At 43.6% G+C, this 27,677-nt stretch overlaps 2 protein-coding genes across 4 annotated transcripts; both read left to right on the top strand.

Moving 5' to 3' along the window:
• The first annotated feature begins 645 nt into the window (after positions 1-645).
• LOC129838142 (mothers against decapentaplegic homolog 4-like) lies at positions 646-11,865 on the top strand. Of its 3 annotated transcripts, none has more exons than XM_055904888.1 (11): positions 646-1,769; positions 2,803-3,043; positions 6,798-6,972; positions 7,128-7,151; positions 8,200-8,376; positions 8,521-8,724; positions 8,826-8,927; positions 9,032-9,088; positions 9,246-9,429; positions 9,608-9,915; positions 10,015-11,865. In XM_055904888.1, the coding sequence occupies exons 2-11, from the start codon at positions 2,807-2,809 to the stop codon at positions 10,233-10,235; spliced, it is 1,689 nt and encodes a 562-aa protein (XP_055760863.1). In that variant the 5' UTR covers positions 646-1,769; positions 2,803-2,806; the 3' UTR covers positions 10,236-11,865. The 3 variants fall into 3 exon arrangements, with proteins under 3 accessions (XP_055760863.1, XP_055760861.1, XP_055760862.1); XM_055904886.1 differs by having other exon boundaries at positions 8,191-8,376; XM_055904887.1 differs by having other exon boundaries at positions 2,763-3,043; positions 8,191-8,376.
• Positions 11,866-12,926: 1,061 nt separating this feature from the next.
• LOC129838143 (synaptotagmin-11-like) lies at positions 12,927-24,399 on the top strand. The gene is made up of 4 exons (XM_055904889.1): positions 12,927-13,232; positions 17,886-18,799; positions 20,575-20,695; positions 20,813-24,399. The coding sequence occupies exons 1-4, from the start codon at positions 13,199-13,201 to the stop codon at positions 21,121-21,123; spliced, it is 1,380 nt and encodes a 459-aa protein (XP_055760864.1). The 5' UTR covers positions 12,927-13,198; the 3' UTR covers positions 21,124-24,399.
• The last annotated feature ends 3,278 nt before the right edge of the window (positions 24,400-27,677 follow it).

Raw genomic sequence — 27,677 nt, 5'->3', positions numbered from 1 at the left:
GCGAGATAAGATAACATACCATTCCATGAGGTGTTGAGGGAAAGACAGACCTATAGATTACCATAATATTTCCATTAGCGATAACATGAAATACAAAAGCCGTAGGCTACACTATAGCTCAAGGTGGATACATCGGAATGTCGGCTTGCACGGGAAAAATTTCTAACATTTATGGTTGAGATTTAATTAATATAAATATAAACTATGCACCTTATGGCTTTCATTAACACGTAGATGTTAGTAAGGTGTTGGTATCATGTCATGTCAATCAGACGTTAAATGGTAGGCGACAGCCACATGGTGGTATGGTTGTCTAGGTTTAATTCTGGCACTTATCACCCCCCATAAGACCGTAAGGCCACACCTCATGACACTCACTCACCTTACTCAGCTGTTAGTGTAGTCTGCCCAAAGCAGCTAAACAGGCTGTTAGCAAAGTCAACTACTCTAGGCTTGAGTGTCTGCTGGTTTTCAGTCTTTCCATTACATACAAATGTGATTCAGACCTAATACTTTTTTAAAAATCGCAATTTGATCAGAAAACACACACAAGCGCGCATCTCCGTGGTACTGGCAGGACTAGCCACTAGGGAGCAGCAACAGACCATAAGATGCAGAGCCATTGATATACAGAAAACAAACACATACAGGTGATGGGTCCATACTTACGACATATGCCTATACTGCTATCTGGCAGTTGCCCTCCAGCGGAAATGGCCGTCAATGACAAGTCCTTTGTAAACTGGAATCAGGTAGAGAATTCAGGACCACACCGCACGATCTGATGGACAGACAACACCATTGAAATTCACAAGAGTACTTGTCCCTGTACCACCTCTGGGTAGTTAAGAAAACCATATGGGTTTGTTGGGCATACAGGGTGGCAGGTAGTCTAGCGGTTAGAGAGGCGAGCAAGCAACTGGAAACATTTGATAGCTTTATAAATGATGTGTGTCTTTTTGGAGTGGTTAGGTTAAAAGTCAAATTTCAGTTGCATAATTTACCGATAAAATCATGTTAATTTTAATAATTGCGATGAGTGTTGGCGGAGTGTACCATCGAGTCACTCAGTCGATACTTGAAAAATGTCCATTCGTTAATGCTTACCTTGAACCTATGTTTGTCCTGTTAACTGTGTTTTTTTGGGGGGGGGTGCTGCAATCAGTAGTTTTAGTTAGACACTTCATTTGTTCTGTGCCGCAATCCGTAGTGTTTGTTAAAAATGTAATTCTACACACGGTTGTTTAGCTATCGGGAAACGGCGTCCAGAGTTTGGTCCCACAGGCACTGCGTTTTTCTTCACAGAGAGGAGATCCACTGGAGTTGGTGGGACTAGAGGGGAGCGAGAATGGGCGGGGTAATCTCACCGGCGCCACTTTAAAAAAAAAATCAGCCGCACAGACCTGTCAATCAACAAGCAACCCAGACAGACATCAGCCCCCGGTGGCTGGCTGTTAGCTGTAAGAGAGCAGCGTCATAGTTGGCGGAGAGCCCCACCGTCTGGAATGAAACGGGCGCAGCGATTGGCTCCAATTTTTGCCCGAGACAACTCACGCGTACGATGTTCTCTCTCTCCCCCTTTTGTTATTGCAAGCAAACTAGAGAAGAGCCGAGGGAGCAGCAGGATGAACGAAGGGAGCGAGAGAGCGTGATAGACTGACAATAGTCCAGACAGACAGCTCAACAGAGAGAGGGGTAAAGGGGGAAATACATTTGGAATACTGCTTCAGAGCTCCCTCTACATATTTGTCCAGTTCTCCTGTTGATTGGTAAGTAAACTAAATTTTGGTATTGATTATTCCCATAGGGATTTTTTAGCTGACCAAACCAGTCTGAGTCACATGGATTGTTGACAGACCTATAGCCTACAGTTAGTGAGACAGACAGCCAAGACAGAGCCACCCCCCCATCCAACTACTCTCAAGTCAATGTATCTATCCTCTGTCAAAGTACTGTGTAAACTGTAGCCTACAAGTAGCCTACACATAGCGTTGCTTTGCTTGTAGAGGTGATTGTGTTTTCCCCCAGTAGGCCTACATGCTTTTGTAAACATGTAAACAAATTACTTTTGACCTCCTAAATGCTCTTAGAATTTCTTGAGTGGAGCATGTATGTTTATTATAGTTTATTAAAGTTATATTAATGTTATCAAAGTGGATTGTTATATAGCCTACTTTAGGAAATCACACATTTTCTGCATTATTGCTTTTTTCAGACTAGTTGTGCAAAGCAAAACAAGTTCAACTTCATCACTAGTATGACACACATGGAGGGATGTTTGTAAACAACATATGTCACACTCAGTCACCTACATTTACATCATTTAGCAGACTCTTATCCAGAGCGACTTACAAGAGCAGTTAGGGTTAAGTGCCTTGCTCAAGGGCACATCGACAGATGTTTCACCTGGTCGGCTTGGGGATCAATCCAGTGCCCGTTTGGTTACTGGCCATACGCTCTTAACCGCTAGGCTACCTGCCGCCCTACACTTCACATGGATCATAAGAATGTCCATTTTCTTTAGGTTAATGTACCTATTTAAGCATAAAGTCATTTTGGCCTACTCAATTCTGTGTTTACATGGCCTGTTTTGTATCTTCTGCTCTGTAAAAGTCCCATACATTTTGTGTTGTTAATACTGGTAAAGTTGTTATTGGATTGTTATAAGGACCTGAGTACCATCTCAGGTCCAGACTTCAGTGTTGTGTCAGTGATCAAACAACAATCAAATAAATCAATTGCATTTGGTTGCTTCATCATAGTGGACTCTCACCTCCTCCTCTGCAACCCCCCTCAACCCAGGGAGATGTCAGTGAACCCCCCCAACAGTAACGATGCCTGCCTGAGCATCGTGCACAGCCTCATGTGCCACCGACAGGGCGGTGAGAACGAGGGCTTTGCCAAGCGTGCCATAGAGAGCCTGGTAAAGAAGCTGAAGGAGAAGAAGGATGAGCTGGACTCGCTCATCACCGCCATCACCACTAACGGAGTTCACCCCAGCAAGTGTGTCACCATCCAGAGGACGCTTGATGGACGCCTGCAGGTAGGCTACTGTTATGTTGGATTGAATGAGGCCTAGGCCGGTATGGTATCACTGATTATAGAGGGACTGTAGAGGGACTGTTTATGAAATCAGTGGCTCTCATTAATTAATTACTCACTGATTAATTGTTATTGGTGGTATGGCACAAAGACTCTGTCAACTCAGTGACCAATAGCTGGTCGCTTTTGATGACTGACTAATACACCTTTCAGGTACTGCCAGCAACAAAGCCTATACTTTTATTTCAGCCAGTCATGATTGTGGTAATACACTACATGACCAAAAGTAGGTGGACATCTGCTTGTCGAACATCTCATTCCAAAATCATGGACATTAAAATGGAGTTGGTTCCCCCTTCGCTGCTATAACAGCCGCTACTTCTGGGAAGGCTTTCCCACTGGAACATTGCTACGGGGACTTGCTTCCATTCAGCCTCAAGAGCATTAGTGAGGTCAGGCACTGATGTTGGGCGATTAGGCCTGGCTCGCATTCGGCGTTCCAATGCATCCCAAAGGTGTTCGATGGGGTTTATGGTCAGGGCTCTGTGCAGGCCAGTGAAGTTTTTCCACACCAATCTCGGCAAACCATTTCTGCTAATAACCTCGCTTTGTGCACAGGGGCATTGTCATGCTGAAACAGGTAAGGGCCTCCCCAAACTGTTGCCACAAAGTTGGAAGCACAGAAATGTCTAGAATGTCATTGTATGCTGTAGAATTAATATTACCCTTCACTGGAACTAAGGGGCGTAGCCCGAACCATGAAAAACAGCCCCAGACCATTATTCCTCCTCCACCAAACTTTACAGTTGGCACTGCATCGGCTGAGCCGTTGTTGCTCCTAGACGTTTCCACTTCACAATAACAGCACTTACAGTTGACTGTGGCAGCTCTAGCAGGGCAGGTATTTGACGAACTGAACACGTTGAAAGTCACTGAGCTCTTCAGTAAGGCCATTCTACTGCCAATGTTTGTTTATGGCTGTGTGATTTTATACACCTGTAAGCAATGGGTGTGGCTGAAATAGCCAAACACTCATTTGAAGGTGTGTCCACATACTTTTGTATACATAGTGTATGTTTAAAAGTCCCGCCAACCCCTCAGTAAACGTCCCTTATCATCTTACCTGTTTTGGCACGCGTTAAATCATGAACATTCTATTGTTGTTCTCAGACATCAAACTTGTCCTTGTCATAATGAAAAAGTATAAACAAAACATCAGTCTGCATGCAGCAACGTTACCTGCTCTTATGTTTTGCACCAAAAAAAACATTCGTTAAAAAATGTATTTAGGATATGTAAATCTAGCAAGCCAGGAACTAAAAGCAACTTTCTGACAATGTTTTGGTTTGTTGCTAGCTTGTTAGCTAGCTAACTTAGCTAGCTAGCTATCGATCTGGCTAGCCAGCTAATATAATTTAGGGTGTCCACCCACTCTTTGGTGATGAAATTCACTTCCTTATGTTATAAAATACATTTTACCAAGACAAATATGATTATTCATGTTTTGAATCGTTCAGTGGGGTCTTTCTCTAACATTTCATTAACAGTAACCTAATACATCCGATAATAAGCACTGAGCTTTTTTGACATAGCGGTGCATGTTTCTCGTAACAACTTTTGAGGATTTTACATTTTGAGGTCGTTGTCTTCAAAGTTGTTTCTGCTGGTCGCAAAAAGCAAAGTTATCATGACACAAGATGAATTAAATGTAAAATGCTTTGAAAATAAAAAGCTTGTTATACGCTCAGTGCTCCGTTGACATTTCACAGAGACACGCTTGTTTGGGCAATTATCCGGTGTTTCTATGTCAAACGGTTTTATTACATCTTCTGTGATGTATATAAAGTGTAATATTGTGACGAAAAATCTAAACTGAATACATTTCAACACTATATCTGACATGGTACAGGTGTCTTCCTTTTTTTTAAGCCCATACCATGTGTGTGCAACCTGGTGTCAGAGCATTTCATATTATTCTGTACGTAAATCCGAGACACTTCATTTAGTATGATATGTTACATTTCGCATGGTATATATTCATTTGTGGATATCTATCAGCCATTCCGTATGATATTTTACGAATTACAATTCGTATTATATGTTATGAATTTGCAAAACGTACAATATATTATGAATTTTCTAAACTTATGATATGTTACGAATTCTAGCTACGTGGCTGTTAGGGTTAAGTTTAGGGGAAGAGTTAGCTAAAAGGGTTAAGGTTAGGGGAAGGGTTAGCTAATGTGCTAAGTAGGTAAAAAGTAGAAAAATAGTAGTAAGTAGTTGAAAAGTTACTAATTAGCTAAGTTGTCCGTGATGAGATTGGAACTCAACAAGTGAATCATTCAACACGTGGGTTACTTACACACTTCAGGGAGGAGGAACAGGAGAAAGAGGTCAAGGGGTTTAGGTCTCCCTATAGGCTAACTTCTAGAGAATGAACATACTATTGAATATGTAGAAGTCTAACCCACAAGTTGCTTACAGAGAGAGCAAGGGAATTAGAGAGAAGGAGACAGAGGGAGTTCCCCTCCCCCAGCTCTTGTGAGGGAGAGAGAGGGAGGGAGTACTGGAGGGGTAGAGCGGGTTGTTTTGTCTGAGACACAGGAAAGGGGCAGGGTTAAATTAAGCCTGTCTGTCTCTGGTGTGTGTGTGTGTGTGTGCGTACGTGTGTGTGTTTTTGCCTGGAGTTTTTCAATGTTAAAGTTTGTGGGAGTATATTTGTAATCTCAGACATACCACAGTATTTTCTGTGTGTGTGTGAGATTGTGATTATATGAGAGAGAGAGAGAGAGAGAGAGACAGAGAGAGAGAGAAAAGTGTTAATTATTGAATGCAGGTTTTGACTTACATCAACAGTTTCTACAATTGAGATTGCCTGTGGATATACGGATGTTAGTGACACTTATTAATGTGATGTGTGAGAACTAGATATGAGAATGTACTGTATTATTCTCTGTTCAGGACTGTAGGCTGTGTGTGTGTTTGTCAGTCTGCTGGCTGGAATTGGGCTGGCACTCTGCCAGCTCTGACTCTTTGTCTGAGGAAGGTCACTTTGGTTTTCAAGAAGAAAGAATAATAAAAATGAAAAGGTAAAAGTTTACGGAGTCCATTTTGGCTTTCTCTTTATGTTAGTGGAGAAAGGGTATGTTGATCCCAAAATACTGATCTCTCTCTCTCTGCCTGTCACACACACACACACACACACAGCAAAGGTGAGACAATGTCATTCCTCTCCAGCTCAGCTTGTTGAGTTAACCCTATACCAGCTCCCTCTTTTGTCACACTCACACTCTTCCTCAATAGCAAATACTCAGATAGTCACTATTTGTGCTATTCATCTCAGTCTGGGATGTTTTAATGGCTCCAAGGCTATTCCTCCCCACCCAGAGTGTGTGCCTGGAGAGAGTGTGTGTGTATGAGAGTGTGTTTAACATTGATGTAAATTTCCATTCATGACCTGTTTCCTCGACCACTCCCTGTCTACCAGCTCCCTCTTGCTCTCCTCCTTCTCATTCTCCCTCTCCCGTCTTTTCTCTCCGTTTCTTTCCCTTGTTCCCCTCCACTTAGATTCCCCACAGTTACACTCCCTTCATGCTCAATTTCTAACACCGTCAAAGCCTCCATACTGTCCCCATTCCCTTTCTGAGACCCACCATCCTATTGTAAATAATCACCCTAAAATTCCTGAATGGATGTTGGAAAGGAATACCTCCATGCCCTCATTCTCCATTCTCTCTCCTCTCTCGATCCAGGTAGCTGGGAGGAAAGGGTTCCCCCATGTGATCTACGCTAGGCTCTGGCGCTGGCCAGACCTCCACAAGAATGAACTGAAGCACGTCAAGTTCTGCCAGTTCGCCTTTGACCTCAAGTATGACAACGTGTGTGTCAACCCCTACCACTACGAGAGAGTGGTATCGCCAGGCATTGGTGCGTCTGTTCACAATTTCACTTCCTCTAATGAAACAGAAGCACAAATGGGGAAGGAGAATATGAAGTTGTTAACAGGCTCTTTGGGTCACAGGCTTTTTCAGCACTACCCTGCTGTTTCTAACTTTGTTACACTTTCTGTCCCTCTCCTCAAGGTGGTCTCAGCATTCAAAATGCAGGTGAGGAGGAAAACACTATTTTCAGCATCATCAAACATCAAAATGGTAATAAGCAATAGCGAGTCATTCTAACAAATCTGTTTTTATCGCATTTCCCAAAGTGCACAGGCAATACTACTATACAGATATACTGTAGATGTGCTCTTGGCAATCTGACGAAAAATATGGAATGCAGAGCTTCTAAACCAGCCAGATTCATACCTGTCTGAGCTAGTCTACACTACAAGTAGGACACCTCAATCAAATTGCAACAAGGTGTCACAGGCTGCATGACAGGGCAAAAATCACTCCCAGATAGAGGCAACAATAAATACCATCCATCAATTTGATCTACTTTACAGTAAATTCCGGAATTTATTCAAAATGCATTCATGAATCGAAAATATAATAATTATCAGGTATGAAGATAAGACCCAGATGCAGACAATGTCAAATTAACAATGGTTTAATAATTCAACAGGGGCAGGCAATAGACAGGTCAAGGCAGGCAGGGGTCAGTAAACCAGAGGTGAGGCAACGGTACCAGACGGCAGGCAGGCTCAGGGTCAGGGTAGGCAGAGGTCAATAAACCAGAGGTGGGGAAAAGGTACAGGTCCACAGGCAGGGGCAGGGGCAGGCAGAGTGGTCAGGCAGGCGGGCCCAGAGTCAGGACAGGCAAGGGTCAAAGCCAGGAGGGCGAGAAATAGAGAGACTGGGAAAAGCAGGAGCTGAGACAAAAACGCTGGTTGACTTGACAAACAAGACGAACTGGCAACAGACAAACGGAGAACACAGGTATAAATACACAGGGGATAATGGGGAAGATGGGTGACACCTGGAATGGGGTGGAGACAATCACAAAGACAGGTGAAACAGATCAGGGTGTGACAATAATAACATGACATGACTCATGCCTGATTTCTGCCAGTCTCTGTCTATCTCTATCTCTCTCTCTCTCTTGCTTTCTGTTTCTCTCTCTGTTTCTCTCCTTATCCATCCCTCCCTCTCTCTCCCTCCCACTCCGTCTCTCTCTCTTTCTCCCCCCTCCCTTCATTACAAGGTCCTCCAGGTCGGCTGATCAAAGAGGAGTACATCCATGACTGTTTTGAGATGGACCTCCCCTCCAGGATGCCCCCCCAGCCCGAGCACTACAACCAGCCCCTCCCCCCTCTGCAGATGCCACCTGAGCTGCCCCGCGCCCCATCCTCCGTCAACCTCTACCCCAGCATGCCCCTCTCTCCGCCAGGTGAGATAAACTGAACCTGGTAATAAGAAGTACTACCATACAAGCAATTCAGCTGAGAAGAACTAGACTCTTTTGCTTTCATGTCTAACTCTATCCCTTACAATTTCCATCCTTTATTCCTCTTCCCCCATCTCCCTCCTCCAGTGAGCAGCTCCATGATGGGGCCCATGTCTGGGGGCCACGGCGAGGGCCTGCTCCAGATCGCCTCTCCCCAGATCCAGGGCATGCCCCAGACGCCGCCCCCCACCACCCCCACACACGGACCACCCTCCCAGCCCCCTACCCCTCACAGCCAGAGTGACTACAGCAGCAGCTCCAAACACACACAGACACAGAGCTCCTATCACAGTGAGTTACTAACAAACCAGGTTGGCAGTGTCACAGAGATGGTGTCAATTCCATGGTGTCAGTTTCAACTCTGTTTGTTCTCTTCATTCACAATCTTCCAGCGACCTGGACAGGCACCAGCACGGCCTCCTATACCCCTGTAGGACCCCAGCAGAATGGGCGTGGCCACCAGCAACCACCACTGCACCACCCCAACCACTTCTGTATGTCAATCACCTGTCAATCAATCTTTCTGTCAGAAATGCAGGACTGTTACTATATGTATATGGTAGCGTTGTTATATTTGCTAATTAATTTCTCTTAAAAGGGTCTCAGCAACATCACAGCGCACCCGCCTTTCCTCAGCCAGTCTCCAACCATCCAGGTACACACACAACGTTTACCAACTCACACACACTTACCTACACATGGTGTTGGGCATCTCACCCCATCCACCACCAATGTACAGTACCCACATGAGGGACACATGGCAGCCATTTAGCAATGTTTCATATTATATTTCATGCTGTGTGTGTTGCCAGGTCCAGAGTTCTGGTGCTCCATTTCCTACTTTGAGATGGACATCCAGGTTGGGGAGATGTTCAAGGTCCTGGCTAACTGCCCCGTGGTGACAGTGGATGGATACGTGGACCCCTCGGGGGGCGACCGCTTCTGTCTGGGCCAGCTCAGCAACGTGCACCGCACCGACGCCAGCGAGAGAGCCAGGTCTATCAGCGTGCCCCTAATATACCCACCTTGCCTAACTGCTAGCTATTGGAGAACTTTGTTGGGTTGCAGAATACACAGGGCAAACATGTATTTATCGCCTGTATAGAAATAAATACAATCCCCAGTGTCTGTGATTTTCTCTTCACTAGTGTGAACTCCTATCTCCATTTCACAGGTTGCACATTGGGAAGGGTGTGCAGTTAGAGTGTCGTGGTGAGGGGGATGTGTGGATGCGTTGCCTTAGCGACCATGCAGTGTTCGTACAGAGCTACTACCTGGACCGGGAGGCGGGGCGAGCCCCGGGAGACGCAGTTCACAAGATCTACCCTGGGGCCTACATGAAGGTGTTTGACCTGCGTCAGTGCCACAGGCAGATGCAGCAGCAGGCAGCCACGGCCCAGGCTGCAGCAGCAGCACAGGCTGCAGCAGTGGCAGGCAACATCCCAGGGCCTGGCAGTGTGGGGGGAATCGCCCCTGCAGTCAGTGAGTGCTTCTGTCCTTCTCTCTCACTCTCTTTCTTTCTCTCTTTCTTTTTTTCCTCTTTCGCTCTCTTAATCACTCAGTAAATCTCTCTTCTCCCAGGTCTGTCGGCGGCAGCTGGCATAGGTGTGGACGACCTGCGGCGGCTGTGTATCCTGCGGCTCAGCTTTGTGAAGGGCTGGGGGCCCGACTACCCCCGGCAGAGCATCAAGCACACCCCCTGCTGGGTGGAGGTCCACCTGCACCGTGCCCTGCAGCTGCTGGATGAGGTGCTGCACACCATGCCTCTGGCTGACCTAGGAGGACACGGACATGTCAACTAAGCAGTGTGGGTGTATGTGAGAGAGAGGTGGCGGTGTCTCAGTTGCTTGGTTTGGATGATAACCTTCATGAACACTACAGTACGTTTTGGATTGGATATCTTTTTCCTCAGCACCTGAAACAAAGATTGTAGACTTTAATAGAAACTTCTATCGAAAAGGTATTTTAATGCTTTTATATATTTTCTTGTTTGAATCGCCTGATTTTCCTGAAGCAGTTTAGACTCCAAAATGTACTTGCTCAACAGCCAATCTTTTCACAGCGACTGGAACTTGCACTAAAGGCATCAATGCTTTTTAGTAGTGGTAGAGACTGTAAGGGATGGACTGTGTCACAACAATGGAAACTGGCCTCGCACCGCCAATGACCTGGTAACCTGCCTGGATAAAACACTTTGGGAATTGTTCAGAAAGTCAGAATGATAGCACATGTGCTGCAGTGGATTCTCACTTAAGCAGTGTTAGAATGATGCCTTGATTACAGGGCAGCAGACTCAGACAGGTATATTGCATCTGGAGAATGCTGCTGTCCTTTAACTGCCTTCAGTAGGGTCTGTTTGTTCTTCAGGGAGAAATTGAAATAATAGTCACCACAATCTCCATCAACCTTTTCTCTTATCAGTATTTTTCATTAACCTGCATCATGTGACTCAGTTATATTTATACTGAACAAAAATATAAAACGCAACATGTAAAGTGTTGGTCCCGTGTTTCATGAAATCCCAGAAATGTTCTATACGCACAAAAAGCTTATTTTTCTCAAATTTTGTGCACAAATTTGTTTACATTCATGTTGGTGGGCATTTTAGCCTTTGTCAAGATAATCCATCCACCTAAGAAGTGTGTCATATCAAGAAGCTGAGGACAGCATGATCATTACACAGGTGCACCTTGTGCTGAGGACAATTAAAGGATACTCTGAAATGTGCAGTTGTCAGACAACACAATGCCACAGATGTCTCAAGTTTTGAGGGAGTGTGCAATTGTCATGATAACTGCAGGAATGTCCACCAGAGCTGTTGCCAGAGAATTCAATTCTCTGCCATAAGCAACCTCCAATGTCGTTTTCGAGAATTTGGCAGTACGTCCAACCAGCCTCACAACCGCAGTTCGCATGTAACCATGCCAGCCCAGGACCTCCACATCCGGCTTCTTCACCTGCGGGATATTCTGGGAGTGGGGTATTTCTGTCTGTAATAAAGCCCTTCTTGTGGGAAAAACAAATTCTGATTGTCTGGGTCTGGCTTCCCATTGGTTGAGCCTGGCTCCTAAGTGGGTGGGCCTATGTGCTCCTAGGCCCACCCATGGCTGCTCCCCTGCCCAGTCATGTGAAATCCATAGATTAGGGCCTAATGAATTTATTTCAATTGACTGATTTCCTTATATGAACTGTGGCTCAGAAAAATCTTTGAAATTGTTGCATGTTGCGTTTATATTTGTGTTCAGTATAGCTACCAAAAACAAGAAATGGAATATCAAGAATCTCATTGATTATATTTATTGATGGAAGGTTCTACACAGGATTTGTAACGTTTTGTTCGTTCAGATAAATAGACCAAAGTTGTCAGGAAGTGAAAGATTTTTCACTGCTAATTTATGGCCATAAAACCTTTGCTGAATGTGCCTATCTTAATTTTGTGTCCTGCCTTTGTTCAACCAAAGCATGTATTTGTGTTGATGTATGCCAAGATATGCCTTTAACTAAAGTACTTCTAGGCCTAATTAAAGAATAGGTAATTCATTAAATTGGTGCCTTAATTTTGAAGTACTGACAAAGATTACAAACCCCACAGAAAAAAACGGCTTTCATTTGTTGGTTTTCTCAGTACATTCCTGCTTCAATGCGCCTCTTGTCAGCCAAAGTGATGTATCTATTGCAATTTAAGATTGTGTGTTAGTAAAGTGAGAAAACAAAAAGCCTCATGCTCATGCAAAAAGCCTCATGTCACACAGGATGACTTCATTGGCTGTATTAAATGTGTCCAGTAGGACACCTAGTGAACTTTCTGGGTACTACGTGCATTTGCAGTCCATCCATGTTGATGTAGGGCCTGTAACTGGTTTACTTCACCAAATGATATATCCAGAATATAGCGGTTTATAAAACAAATGTGTTGTTTTATATGTTTATTTATGTCTAATTTGGGACACTTATAAAACACACATGAGGGTCTCTGCTTCTCCTCAAGCTCCTAATGGTAATCATGTGATGGTTAAAGATGAGAACATATCTATAATATTAAATTATTTGTTATGTATTCACCTTGTAAATCATAACATTAGCAGCAGTCATTGTTTTTTACAGTATACTTTCAGCTGTCTGTAGTCAGCTTGTTTCAGTCTCTAGTAGATATCAATAAGATTTATTATTGAGTTAGAATTTACCAAAATATACTATTTTTGCATTAGTCTTGAACATAGCTTTATAATGGTTGTTTTAGTGGGGGGGGGGTTATGTAAAATGATGTGCTTTCTAAATGCTGTATGTATGTTATAACTATTACAAAGTTTGCCAAGAATTAAACCGTTTTTATAAAATCTGTATGGTCCTTAGACCTATTGTATGATGTTGCCAAGCAACTATTTGAATGAAAGTGTGCTACCCATCCACCGGTAGTTGGTCATTTACATACATACACTATCATACAAGAAAAAAATGACATTCTGACGCCACCCGGGGGCGGGTATAAACCCTCCTGCGAGTCCGTGAGTACCAGTCTCGAGCCCCACGCAGCATCCGAGATATAATAGCATCATTGAGTTTGGCGTATAGAGAGCGAATAGACCATATGAAAAGAGGAAGACAATCATTATTTATTAACCTGTGAGCTCATTTACTGGATATTTGGTTGAAGTATCGTTACTCATTCTCTATGGATATAAAATAGGGACAAACCATCTTTATAGTCTTTCATTTACCCTTTTTATCTGGGCGGCCAGTAAAGCATCCTGCGTTAATTCTCAAAATGGCTGAGATTACAGAATTACGACCTGCATATGGTAAGTAGCAGACATTTTCCGGAATTATTTGGCATTTTATTTATTGTGTCGTCAGATGTTAACGTTATATGATGTCTTGTATTTACATTACGCAAAATGTTAAAATAATGCCCATTCGTTTTAGAAATAAGGCCATATGAGAGTGAACACACCCAAATAGCATGATTAAGTTTATTGCTATCATCAAAGATTGCCAAATGTAAATTTGAAATTTATTCATTACCATGGCCTATATTAATGTAAATAGCATCGAATGTAATTTGGAAATTGAACGAAACTGATTACACAGGCCTGTTCAACAGAGATAGTAACATTACTAGGCACAGACGTCAATCAATTCAACGTCTATTCCACGTTGGTTCAATTTAATTTCATTGAAATGACGTGAAAACAACGTTGATTCAACCAGTGTGTGCCCAGTGAGAGCCTATTATTACAGTATTTGCTATTATGAAATTATTTGTTTTCAATCAGTGAGTAATTTGGTCCAACATCATAATAATTGTAGGCCTATTCTATCAAAATATATTGAGTACTGCGGCCCATTCGCAACATTGTCACTTCTCCCCGTGGTCTTCAATGTGCGCGAAGGATGGGGTGGATAGGATGACGTGATGTCTATTCCTGCATAAGCATCGCCAGCCCCCGTTCCTTTGTTTTTGTTAAAGCAAGCATCCCGGAACTAGGAGCTTGGCCAAATGGACATATTTTCATTGGATCAGACCTCGAGCTTTAAATGAAGATCCCGGAACAGTAGTTTAATGCCACATTTCCATAATAAGACGTGTAGTGCTCTGAAGGCAGGGGGTGTTGGTGACCCAAACAGTGCCAGACCCTCTCAGCAAGTGACATGAATAGGTGATGGGGAATGGGGAGGGTTATGGATATTATATCATCAGAAGAATAGGACAACCCAAGTGCAGAAACAAAACGGATTGTTCTAAACCCTAAAAACCAAGGAAATATAAAGCAATAAGCATATTAAGCATATTAACACTGCCAAGAATGGGCCTGTAACCTATTGGAGTTGATTAATGTCCATGCGGAAGAGGAGGCTTTTGTTAATAAATGCATTCTCACATTTCTTGGTTGATTTAAGATTAAACCATCAAGAGCATCTAAACATTGAACTGCTTGAAGAACCTCATTACAACAAGCAGTTGGCCTTTCGTCTCAAACAGGCTCAAGATAAACAGTTGTGCAATCAAGGCTTGAGTGTTAGAGAAGTGTTATTGCAAACAGAATGTTGGCCCTGAGCCTGCCGGATGCAGCAGAACATTTCGTGGCAGCAAAGAAACAAGAGAGTATTGGAGTTGGATATCTGCAATTCAGCCTAACAGGCTCCAGAAACCCAGATTACAGCCAGTGATCTAATCTGGGTCACTCATCAGGATTAAGACACATCTGGTCCACATCACAATCTGAGTTCTGCAAATCAACTGAATCTTATTTTCACAGGCAGTATACAATAAGACATGTTGCCAGTGCAGACAGATTGTCTCTCAGTGCTCCATGGTCACTCAGCACTGTTTCCCAGGCTGGTGGATGATGGGGTTTATGCTGTACCAATCAGTGCCAGGCAGAAAGAAAGACAGTCAGTTGGTCAGAAGTTGGATAATTTTGCATTCTTCAAACACCAGAAACAGCTTTTTCTTGCAATCTAGAGCCATAGTCATTATGACTAATTATATGTCAAAACTATGTCTATTTTTCTGCATAAATTATCTAAGCATATCTTCTTACCTCCTTATCTCCTTATCTAAGCATATCTCCTTACCTCCTTATCTCCTTATCTAAGCATATCTCCTTACCTGTTCAATTGTCATTTTAATTAAGGATGCACATTGATTCTTTAAGAACCGTTTTGCCTTAGAAGTTTAGTACAACTGCCACACGGGCATATAGTATAATAACCCAATAATTAAAGCAATTTTAGTCAGTTATGTATCTATTTATTGTCATTTGAGTTTTGAAAAGAACAATCAAAACGTCTGTCAATCTTTGCATGCATAACTGTCTATGAACAGTGGTTACATTTCCCCAGCCCCATTACTCAGTTTATCAAACAAAGTGGCAGGGTCAGGCACTGGAAATGGCTAAAATCAAATAAAACGCTGTGTGTGTCACTCTACACTCTCTCCTCCTCCACTGACGATACCTCACACACTAGAGTATCTAGCGTCCTGCCGAGGCATCTCTTTGCTCTGTGCACCTTGGAAGGAACCACTTACTAGGGGAGAATAGGTAGGAGGGTACACTTTGCCTCATCCAGTCAGTGTGACCCCTGCGCAAAGTACCGCTAACATATTTTTTTTAAATAATTTTTAAACATGACAAATCTTAGGGGGCACATCCCTTTGTGTCCCCTATAGGCATGTTGCCACTGACAGTAGCTGTGCATATTTATACAAGAAGGATATCTTGAACTCAGCATGTGTGTTGTTCATATTTAGATTGGCAAACTACCTATACAGTAGTGTGGTCTGATCTGTAATCTATGGTTAGATATAATTGCATAATTCCTTGCAAATCAACCTGAGCTCTTTTTCTTGATGAAGGATCTGAAATGGGTTATGCAGAAGGCTAAAAGATGGAACCCACAGAAAAAAAATCTCTTTAAAGTTACCCACAGAAAAAACAACTGAACTGAGGAGATTGGCATTGTGTCTAATTAAGTAGAGGGTATTTTTGGTTCTGTTAATCAGCACACTCAATTTATGCTTTTACTTAACACAATTTGTGGACAATGCCTGGACCCACTGAAGTGGAAGATTTGAGAGCTCACTACTGCCATCCCCCTGGGGTATGTTTCCGGGGCAACGGGCTCAGCTGGCATTAAGCTCCTTCCAAAATCTGACATCATCCTCCTGGTATCCCTACCCAGAATGCCAATGAACAACAACAGGAAGGAAGGGCACAGTATTTTGTTGAGACAGACAGTTGAAGGAGGGAGAGGAGAGACAGACAGACAAAGACAGATGAAAATGGAGACGGGAGAGAGATAGAGAAAGACAGACGTAATATAAATATAGTTCGACAGCTGAGGTAAAGAGGGTGAAAGATAGAGTGTGTGCGTGTGTGTGTGCATGCATGTGTGCCTCGCGCATCACATATGTGCATGCTCATGCACACTCACTGTATAGACCGACAAGTTTACCAATTGGAGTATGGTGACATGCTCTGAAGGCCAGCGCAGCTAGGGAAATGTTCCCTGTGGTGGGGTGAAGGGGGGGGGGGGGGGGGAGGCAACAATGCGTCTCTTTTCAGGGGCTTGGCCAAACAAAGGGCCCTCTCCCGCCCCGCTGCAGCAGGCTCTGTCCACTGAGTCCCATTACAGCTGGGATCAGCACAGTCAGCCTTACAATGTGCGCACAGCACATAGTCACAGTCTCTCACTCACCACTAGCATCAAATGAGTTGGTGGGGGCTCACACACACAGTCACACATAGATTCATGCATACCTGCATGTGCACAGACACTTAGACTCTCACCCCTCGCACATACACATACACAGAGACACACACACAGAGACAGGGTATGGGGCTATACCTCCCAGACACATTGAGACAGACAATACACGACCTAGTCTGGTGTAATGACCAGCCCTGGAACATGGTCTGTCTGCTAGATAAAGCACACCGGATCAATTAAGGGAGGCAAATGACTACTGACTTAAATAAAGAGGTGGACTGTGTGTGTGGATGTGTTTAACTATAGTAAATTAACAGTAAAACATTTTTTATCAACTGGGGACATTTTGTTGGTCCCCACAAGGTCAAATGCTATTTCTAGGGGGTTTAGGGTTAAGGTTAGAATTAGTTTTATGGTTAGAATTAGGTTTAGGTTTAGGGTTAGGAGCTAGGGTTAGGGTTAAGGTTTTTGTTTTAGGGTTAAGGTTAGGTTTTAGGGTTAGGGTTAAGGTTAGGGTTAGTGTAAGGGTTCGGGTTAGGGAAAATAGGATTTTGAATGGGACTGAATTGTGTGTCCCCACAAGGTTAGTTGTACAAGTCTCTGTGTCTGTGTGTGTGTGTATGCAGCCTGACCTGGCTGTGTGTGTTTCCACAGACTGCTCCCCATGCTCCTTTTTACCCTCCAGAGTCAGACAGCCATAGTTGCACTTGCATGCAGTGCATGTATGTGTGTGTGTGTGTGTGTGTGTGTGTGTGTGTGTGTGTGTGTGTGTGTGTGTGTGTGTGTGTGTGTGTGTGTGTGTGTGGTGTGGGCGGCTGACATTTAAGCAGCCTGGTGACACCTGGTTGAATGACGTCCATATTGCTCATGTCTTTCCCACTCACACCTTGCCTTGTGCTCTGTGACACTGTAGTGAAGTCACTCCTGCTGTATGGCACAGTCACAGTGTTGAGTCACAGTGGAGTGGAGTCACCCTGGGTGGTGTGGTCACACGACTTACATTATTTAGCCTACCTGACAATAATGAGCCACTGGAGGGCAGTTACATGATTTCCTATTTGATGTTCAGTACTGCATCACTTGGTTTCAGTTCAAGGCTGAGCTAAATGCAACCGACAGTTTGACTATCCACTTTATTTAGAGACTCCAGTATGAATATTTCTTACACCAGACATTGCAAACACATCCCAGTCTAGACTGTGCAAAGGCGTTACCTCATTCTATCTTCCCCTCTCTTTTAGACATGTCACCGGTGCTGGCCGGTTTTATCGGTGCAGCGGCTCTGGTGGTTGCCGTGGTGATCCTGGTTCTCCTGTGGTCCTTCTGCCAGCGTCGCAACCTCCGGGTGATGGGCCGCTACAAGCTCCATGGCGATCAGTACACCGACTCGGCTGAAGACCCGCCCTACAAGTTCATCCACATGCTGAAGGGCATCAGTATCTACCCAGAGTCCCTCAGCAGCAGCAAGAGGATAGTACGGGTGGCCAGGCGTGCTGGGTGGCAGGGGGAGAGAGACAGAGAGAGGGGTGGTGGACGCGGGATGGTCCTGGTGGATGCTGAGAACAACATCCTGGATGCTCCTACCCATCTCCAGATGAGCCACCTGGTGCCCCCTACTGGCCAGCCCAGGATGGAGCGGGCACTGCCCGTCAGGGCCGACTACTGCTGCCTGGATAGCTCAGCTACCAGTAGCGAGAACAGCAGTAAGACCGTTTCACCTTTCACCCCTGCGTCCTCCGACCCAGAATCAGAGCCTGAAGCCAGCCTGGGCTCCCTCAGCCTGGCTTTAGACTACAACTTCCCTAAGAAGGCCTTGGTGGTGACCATCGTTGGAGCCCATGGCCTGCCTGCAGTAGACGAACAGGGGAACAGCTCCGACCCCTACGTGAAGATGACCATCCTCCCTGAGAAGAAGCACCGGGTGAAGACCAGAGTCCTGAGGAAGACACTGGAGCCGGTGTTTGACGAGACATTCACGTTCTATGGCGTGGCCTACAGCTCGCTGCCCGAGCTCACGCTGCACTTCCTGGTGCTCAGCTTCGACCGCTTCGCCCGCGATGATGTCATAGGGGAGGTGGTGGTCCCACTGACAGAGTTGGAACCCAGCACGGGGCGGGTGCACATCACCCAGCAAATCAGCAAGAGGAACATGCAGGTGAGGAAGGGGGGGGGGGGGGGGGCGACCTACACATGTTTAAAAGCATGAACAGACAATTCCGAAATATCAATCATTCTTAGAAGTAGGGGCCCGGCTCACACACACACACACACACACACACACACACACACACACACACACACACACACACACACACACACACACACACACACACACACACACACACACACACACACACACACACACACACACACACACACACACACATGGAATTGAGCGCAGTGCAGTACACAGAGGGGGTTGTCTGACAGGAAGGTCAATGTGTCTCTATTGATTCGGTCCCCATTCAAGTCTTAACTGCAGCCAAACTGAGGAGGCAGAAACAACGCCTCCATGTAATCTCTCAATGCAGCCATCCATCAGGCTCCATCACAGCCACACGTTAGCATGTGAGTGTGTACCCAACTCGGACTCACCAAGAACTTGTTTTGTTTTCTGTTCTTACATGTACCTGTGGCACTAGTCCTCACTGTGTGGCCATTGTGTATAACCCATCTGCTGTTCAATATAAGAAGGGATTGATATGTTTTGTATGGATGCAATGCAGGGGTTATTACTTCCTCATTGAAAGAAGACTTCTGATCGTAAAAACGGATAGTGTTCCTCAGTACTCATTGTGGAGGGCAAGGTATTGCAGTAGCATGGGGGAAGTCGATACACCATGCATGGGAATCAACCTCATAAGTGACTAGGATACTAAGTTGCAGGTGTATTAAAACTACACTAGAATGAGAAGAGAACTTTGGCTCACTGTAGTGGTGTCAGGGCAAATTTGTGTGGCTAAGCTTTCAGTCAAACAACCTTCATCAAAGCAATGTCATTTTCTTGCTTATTGAAATAAACCATCATAAGCATACCAATCACCAGGACACTCACCTAGGGATTTTTCTCAGCAAATCCTCATTTTATAATCATTAGATTAGAAAATGCCCTTTTAGTGATGGGTTGGAATAATATGAAATCAATTGCAAGTCAGTGAATATGAGAAAGTGCATGTGTGTGCTGTTCTGTAGCATCATACATCATGTCTACCTACTGTCACCTGTATTAATGTATACAGTACCAATATCTGATTTACATACATATGGATATACAGTGTAAAGGCCAGACATGACAGATTTTGTTCAGAGTTTATCTGATTCATTGTTTCATTTCCTTGCTCTTACTATGCAGAACACCTAGATTATACAAACCGCTATACTGTATACGTTGTGCTGTTTCTCACAGAAACACTAAAAGATCCACACTAGTCTGTTTCCACACGCAGATATGTATGGTATATTTAAGCAATAAGGCCTGAGTGGGTGTGGTATATGGCCAATATACCACGGCTAAGGGCTGTTCTTAGGCAAGCCGCAATGTGCCTGGATGCAGCCCTTAGCCGAGGTATAATGGCCGTATACCACAAACCACAAATACCACAAACTTATTGCTATAATAAACTGGTTAACAACGTAATTAGAGCAGTAAAAATAAAGGTTTTGACATACAGCCAATCAGCATTCAGGGCTTGAACCACCCAGTTTATAATTGTGCATGTAGAACAAGGTTGGCAAATAGATAATTCCAAAGACTGCTGAGTTTTATTGTCTTGGCAGTTGGTGCCCAATTACTCTTTTAATCTATGACTGTACGATTATGGCTGCTTCATTGTTGTATTGTGTCTTAAAGGCTGAGTAGGTGGGTTTGATGATTGTTCCTTTTGAATGAGTCAATAGTTAAATCCTCTATGTGTCTGTCTCTTCCTGCAGTGCGAGAGCCGTGGGGAGCTGTTGGTGTCTCTGTCCTACCAGCCTGTCTCCCACCGCCTCAGTGTGGTGGTGCTGAAGGCCAAACACCTGCCCAAGATGGACATCTCTGGCCTGTCTGGAAGTGAGTTCAACCACTGTGTATGTCAGTGTGTGCCTGTGGACAATTTAAAAAAGCGGAGCTTGTGCAGATGTCCCCTTTACATATGACAATATTCCAAAATGTCCTTCTCTCCCTTAGACCCATATGTGAAGGTCAATGTGTTCTACGGACGCAAGCGCATCGCCAAGAAAAAGACGCACGTGAAGAAGTGCACGTTAAACCCCGTCTTCAACGAGTCCTTCATCTACGACGTGCCCCCCGAGCTGCTCCCTGAGATCTCCGTGGAGTTTGTGGTGGTCGACTTTGACCGTACCACTAAGAACGAGGTGGTGGGGCGTCTGCCCCTCGGCCTGCACAGCCCCTGTCCCTCTGGCGCCGCCCACTGGCGGGAGGTCTGCGAAAACCCCCGTCGGCAGATCTCAAAGTGGCACAATCTCAGTGAATACTAACTCCTCACACCACCTAATGCATATAGTTCTACCTGTGTATATGGGGAGGTGGAGGAGGGGAAGAGAGGGACTTCTTGCCGAGAGAGTGGCTTTTCCTCATGCCATACTTTCTCTTGTGAATAATACCAACAAAAAATGAACAACATTCCTGGTGGGACTTGTACAGTGGACTTTACAGTGGTTAAGGTTCAATTACAGGATCGAATCAAAGTAACAAACATGCATACAGATAAACATACACATATATAACCCACACCACTACAGAATGATAGAGACACTCAGTCTCAGCATTTGGGTAAGAGTAATGAAAAAAAAAAAGTTGTTTGTTAACCAGAATCTGACTAGGATCACACATTCAAGGCTGTTATGAATTATTGTCTGGCCATGTTGTATGAAGTTTAGGCGACAGGATACATGCAAATGCTTTAAAAAAAAGAATTGTCAGACTTCAAAATCCTCCCCTTGCCATTATTGTACTTCAATTCATCGCATGTCTGAATTAAACAGAAATATCATCAAATCAAATGTAGTAAGGAAACAGAAGTATTGCTTATATTGATAGTGAGAATTTTTTTCTCTCTTAAAATGAGAACATCTCATGCAACTGACTCTGTTGCAGTTTCTCTAAAGGTAGCAACAAATAGGACAGCTAGAAATTTCTACCCATGAAATGTTTTGGGGCCTAACTGTTGTCGTTTAGTGGCATTACCATATTTGATGACAAGCTCTGTATCTAACATGAAAACCATCAAGGTTTCAAACTAATTGATGCTTTGTTGTAAAGACAAATGTGATTTCACTGCAAATATATTTATTTGGGGTCCATTTTTACAACAAATTTGGTCTGAAAATATGAATGTAATAAACAACCACAACATTATTACATGGATACATGTGATCACAAGAAATAGGACATCTTCTCACACTGTGGCATTAAAAAAGCATTCACCACAGTATAAGCAAATTACTGAAATATCACTGCAGCAGGTTAGTCTTAGTACTGTAATAACTAGGTAATAACACATGCTAGTTAGGAGCTTGTAGTGCCAGAAGATGAAAAAAGTCACTGATATTATTGTGAAAATTGGTTTTGACATGAAGAGTTGTAAAGGGTCATGTTTTGCTGTGTGGTTTCCAAAAGGTTTATACAGTATGTTCCACTATTTTGGCCTTTGCTGACATGCTCATCTTTTAGGACTCGATTCAATCCGAATCACCGAAGTTCTGCGCTATAGCGCGCTTGAAATGTAAACGTCATTTTTTACTGAGCTGACATATGCAGCATTTACCGTGAATGCAGTCTTCGCGAACTTGGGAACATTGCCTTTACATTTCAATAGCGCTGAACTTGAGCGATACGGATTGAATCGAGCCCTTCGTGTATTTTTATCTCTTTCATTTGGCTAATTTCAAGAATATATTGTATAAAATAACAGTACTTTATATCTTGAAGGCAACAATTTTCTATAGTGAATAGCCTCACAGGTTGAAGCTCCTGTATGTTGTTGGTGATACTCTGTGTGTGTGTGTGAAGACTGCAGAGCCCAGGTGCACTGTTTAGAACAATGTAAGTGGTGATGGGGTTCAGAGCAGGACATGGCAGTGGGGTGGCTACTGCTAGCTTCTGGCTTGGCTAGGCTTTTGACCTGAAGGATGAGACAGGTGGGCAAACCCACTGTCACTAACCACTCCATCCTGTCTTCATCCTCTTTTTCTCTCCTTCTCTCACTCTCTGACCCTCCTTCGCACTTTCTTTCTAGCTCTCTCTTTAGTCCCTTATTTCCTCAATCTCCTTCGTTCTCCCCTGTCTCCTCTCTCTAATTCTTTCTTTGCACCTTCTTTCTTTGTCTTTTTATTTGGATCACTAATATCTCAAATTCTTTTTAATGCTTCATTTCTCATAATGAGAGGTCACAGTATTTGACAGATTAGTGAACACATCATAACACCTATCACACCCTGTGAGGATTTGGCTGTATGACTGTGATGCTCTGTCATCATTGTACCCCGTAGGCCAGGGGTGTCAAACTCATTCCATGGAGGGCCTAGTGTCTGCAGGTTTTTGTTTTTTCCTTTCAATGAAGCCCTAGACAACAAGTTGTGGGGAGTTCCTTACTAATTAGTGACCATAATTCATCAATCAAGTACAAGGGAGGAGCGAAAACCTGCAGACACTCGGCCCTCCGTGGAATGAGTTTGACACCTGTGCTGTAGGCCTACTCAATGGAGACATGGGGAGCGGTAAGTCTAGCTGCAATGGCTTTACATCACACTGTGTAACATTTACTGCAGTGCTGTCTGGCAAATTGACTGTGCGAAACTCTGGGAGAACAGTAATCTCAGTGAAGCCAAGGTGAAAATACTTAAGTAAGACTGCAGGTTTGTGTCTTGGCAGGGCAAGGGGAAGGCATACAATTGTGTTGCAATACATATGAGCTGCCTTGTTTGCTTTTGACAGCAAACTCCTGCGATCAGAACCCCTACCATTTTGATTGTCTATAGCCCCGTTTATACCTGGTGCTAACATGGGTCCTTTGTCCTGATCTTGTCTACATTCTGATTGTGCCCACATTTCCAGAAGTGTGTCTACACATGGTATTAAAATTAGTCTGTTATCTGTCCACTGTGTCTGCATTGTGACCAGAGTTCCTGGTCCCTTCCTTTATGCAAATCATTTCACACCTATAATATTTGTATATGTATTTACTGTAAGACACATATTGATGTAATCAGCCACCTGTCAATGATTTTAGAGGCCAGAATAATGATGATTTAAATGGTTTCTCTGTCCAGATCTGTCTACACTTGTAAAATGTCCAGACACAAAAAGATCACAATCAGATCACAATGTGTCTTTTGATTGTCAACACCTGTCTAAAAATGTGGGCACAATCAGAATGTGGACAAGATTAGGACAAAGGACGCAAGTTAGAACAAGGTATAAAAGGTGCTTACTTCACCTCGTCTCTCCACATTTGACCTTCAGCGTAGCTATTTCTTTTGTTGAAATATCCTTGTTAACTAATTTGGAATAAAATATGAAACGTAATGTAAACAAACTGTAATAATGAATGATCGTGGACTGGTACAAATTATTATTTCAAGGTATCTTCTGTCCAAATACATGGAGTTAAACTATGTAATGAAATACTTGTCAGTAATGCAAACTGTGTCTAAAACTTTAATTTTCCTATATGCTGAGTATATTACGCGGATGCTAACTTGTGTTTTTTTCATTAACAGTCATTCAACGTGCAAATAAAAAGTTATACTCCAGTGTTTGCAGCTCATTTTTTTTAAACAGCTTTACATCACCAGAATCTTGACACACATGCATGGAGGCATGCGCACACACAGGCTTGTAAGCGTGTACACACACTCACACACTCCTCATAACTGAGCTACATTAAGCACAATATGCAACATGAAAATATTGAAAATATCATGACAATCAACACCCTCTTCTGGTGTAATCTAGTTCTAAATCCTGTGACTGAAGTAACACTAGTCGTCTGTAATTTATGAAAGTTGTCACATACATAGATCAGTGGAATAAAAGTGTTGATCATTGGTCCGTAACGATTTTTCATTTGAACTGTTACAAACAACAACAAAAAACAAGCAACAATATTCATACAACTGTAATAGAGTAGCAACAAGGATAACTTCAATAATCATCGAAGTAGACATCAAGGTCAAATTTAGCAACAAAAGAATCATGTAGAAACAAGATGTGAATTATTATGTGGATTATAATTAATGGACATTTTTGTAGGGGTTATAACATTTTTCATTTGTGCAAATCAAGTCTGAAATTTTTAAGTGGAAATGACAAACTTAAGAAGTGTTACACCCTGATCTGTTTCACCTGTCCTTGTGCTTGTCGCCACCCCCCTCCAGGTGTCGCCCATCTTCCCCATTATCCCCTGTGTATTTATACCTGTGTTTTCTGTCTATCTGTTGTCAGATCGTCTTGTTTGTTCAAGCCTACCAGTGGTTTGTCTCAGAGCCTGGGTTTCCATAGTCTCTCTTTTCCTCGTCCTCCTGGGTTTTGACCACTGCCTGTCTCTGAGCCTGCCTGCCGTCCTGTACCTTTGCGCCACCTCTGGATTACTGACCTCTGCTGACCTGGGCCTGCCTGCCGCCCTGTACCTTGGCCTCTGCTCTGGATTATCAACCCCTACCTGCCTTGACCTGTCATTTGCCTGCTCCTGTGGGTACAATAAACATTATTACTTCACACAGTCTACACTTGGGTCTTACCTTGATTCCTGATAAGAAGCCTTTTTAAAAGTTGAATACACTGCTGTGCAGGAAAATGTTCTGTTACAACAGAGATTCGGTACCCGTAAGAGGCATGGGGTGGATCACCTGGAAAGATGGCAGAAGTAGATGCTGATGTGATTGTGAATCTAATGGCAGTAGACTCAAGGAGAATTGGAATATTATCCCAAAAATTTGATATTATCTTGTAGGAGCATTGTTCCTTAATGGAGGAGAAGCTGATCAGATTACCAATCTTGAAGAATCCATTTGAGATATCCAAACTGTTGGAGAGAGCACTGGGTAAAGTTAAGGCTGTGAGGATCACGAGAGGCGGGCTTGTTTTGATTTTTTTTTGTACTTCTGAGGATCAGAAGGAACGTGTGTTGCGTCTCACCCGATTTGAGAAGTTTGACGTGTTGTGTGTGTCTCGAGGGAAGTCAATGTTGAAGAGATGAAAAATATTCCTGGAGTGATTGATTGCACGTCGGATGAATTGTGTGGTGAAAAAGTGAAGAGTCTCTGTTCTTTTGTTTTTTGATATGGAGTCTCTTGCTACTCAAGAGCAGTTGGGGTATATTAACTACAGAGTCAGAGCATTTATCCCAAAACCAATGATCACTGTAAAGCTTTTGGACATGTTTCAAGTGTTTGTAGAAGGGAGAAGCCAATATGTCCAAGTTGTGGAAAAGATCATGTTGTGTTTAAAGGGGATAAAAATGTGACAAGTTGCAATTGTGGTTGGAATCATGAAGCCATGTCTTTGGAATGCCCGACAAGGGTGAAAAAGAATGAGGTGGCCAAAGTGTCACGTTCCTGACCGGTTTTATGTGTTTGACGGTCAGGGCGTGAGTTTGGGTGGGTAGTCTATGTTGTGTGTTTCTATGTTTGTTAAGGGTGACCTGATATGGCTCTCAATTAGAGGCAGGTGGTTTTCATTTCCTCTGATTGAGAGCCATATTTAGGTAGGTGTTTTCACACTGTTTGTTTGTGGGTGGTTGTCTCCTGTGTCAGTGTCTGTATGTTACGCCACATGGGACTGTTTCGGGTTCGTTCGTTCGTTCGTTTTGTATGTAGTCTGTTTCCTGTTCATGCGTTCTTCACGTTATATGTAAGTTCGTGTCCAGGTCTGTCTACATCGTTTATTTGTTTTTGTAGTTTATCAAGTATAGTTCGTTTTGTGTCTTGTTTAAATAAATTATGTCATTTCACAACGCTGCGTTTTGGTCGAATCCCTGCTCCTCCTCTTCAGAGGAGGAGGAAAGCCGTTACACAAAGTCAGGGCTGTCCAAAGCATTTCATATGCAGCGGCTGTTAAAAGGGTTGAGGGTTCGAATGGTGCTCCTGAAGAGTCCATGGTGGTGGATAGGCCTTCACTGCAGACTGCAGGGGTTGCCTTTCACCAGTAGAACCCAGATATTTTAAAGGTTAAGAAGGTGGACTTTGGCCTATATACACTATATATACAAAAGTATGTGCACACCCCTTCAAATTAGTGGATTCGGCTATTTCAGCCACACCCATTGTTGACAGGTGTATAAAATCGAACACACAGCCATTCAATTTCCATAGACAAACATTGGCAGTAGAATGGCCTTAATGAAGAGCTCAGTGACTTTCAACGTGGCACCGTCATAGGAGGCCACCTTTCCAACAAGTCAGTATGTCAAATTTTTGTCCTGCTATAGCTTCCCCGGTCAAAGGTAAATGCTGTTATTGTGAAGTCTAGGAGCAACAATGTCTCAGCCGCGAAGTGGTAGGCCACACAAGCTCTCAGAATGGGACCACCAAGTGTTGAAGTGTGTTTTACTCACTACCAAGTTCCAAACTGCCTCTCGAAGCAACAGCACAATAACTATTCGTCGAGAGCTTCATGAAATGGGTTTCCATGGCTGAGCAGCCATACACAAGCCTAAGATCACCATTCGTAATGCCAAGCGTCGGCTGGAGTGGTGTAAAGCTGGTCGCCATTGGACTCTGGAGCAGTGGAAATTAGTTTTATGGAATGATGAATCATGCTTCACCATCTGGCAGTCCGACGGAAGAATCTGGGTTTGATGGATGCCAAGAGAATACTATCTGCCCCAAGCATAGTGCCATCTGTAAAAGTTTGGTGGAGGAGGAATAATGGTCTGGGGCTGTTTTTCATGGTTCTGGCCAGACCCCTTAGTTCCAGTGAAGGGAAATCTTAATGCTACAGCATACAATGACATTATAGACGATTCTGTGCTTTGTGGCAACAGTTTGGGGAAGGCCATTTCCTGTTTCAGCATGACAATGACCCCGTGCAC

The sequence above is a fragment of the Salvelinus fontinalis genome, chromosome 38, assembly GCF_029448725.1.
Source record: "Salvelinus fontinalis isolate EN_2023a chromosome 38, ASM2944872v1, whole genome shotgun sequence".
Taxonomy (NCBI): Eukaryota; Metazoa; Chordata; class Actinopteri; order Salmoniformes; family Salmonidae; genus Salvelinus; species Salvelinus fontinalis.
The sequence above is the reverse complement of the archived record's forward strand: the minus strand, read 5'-3'. Positions and strand labels throughout refer to the sequence as shown.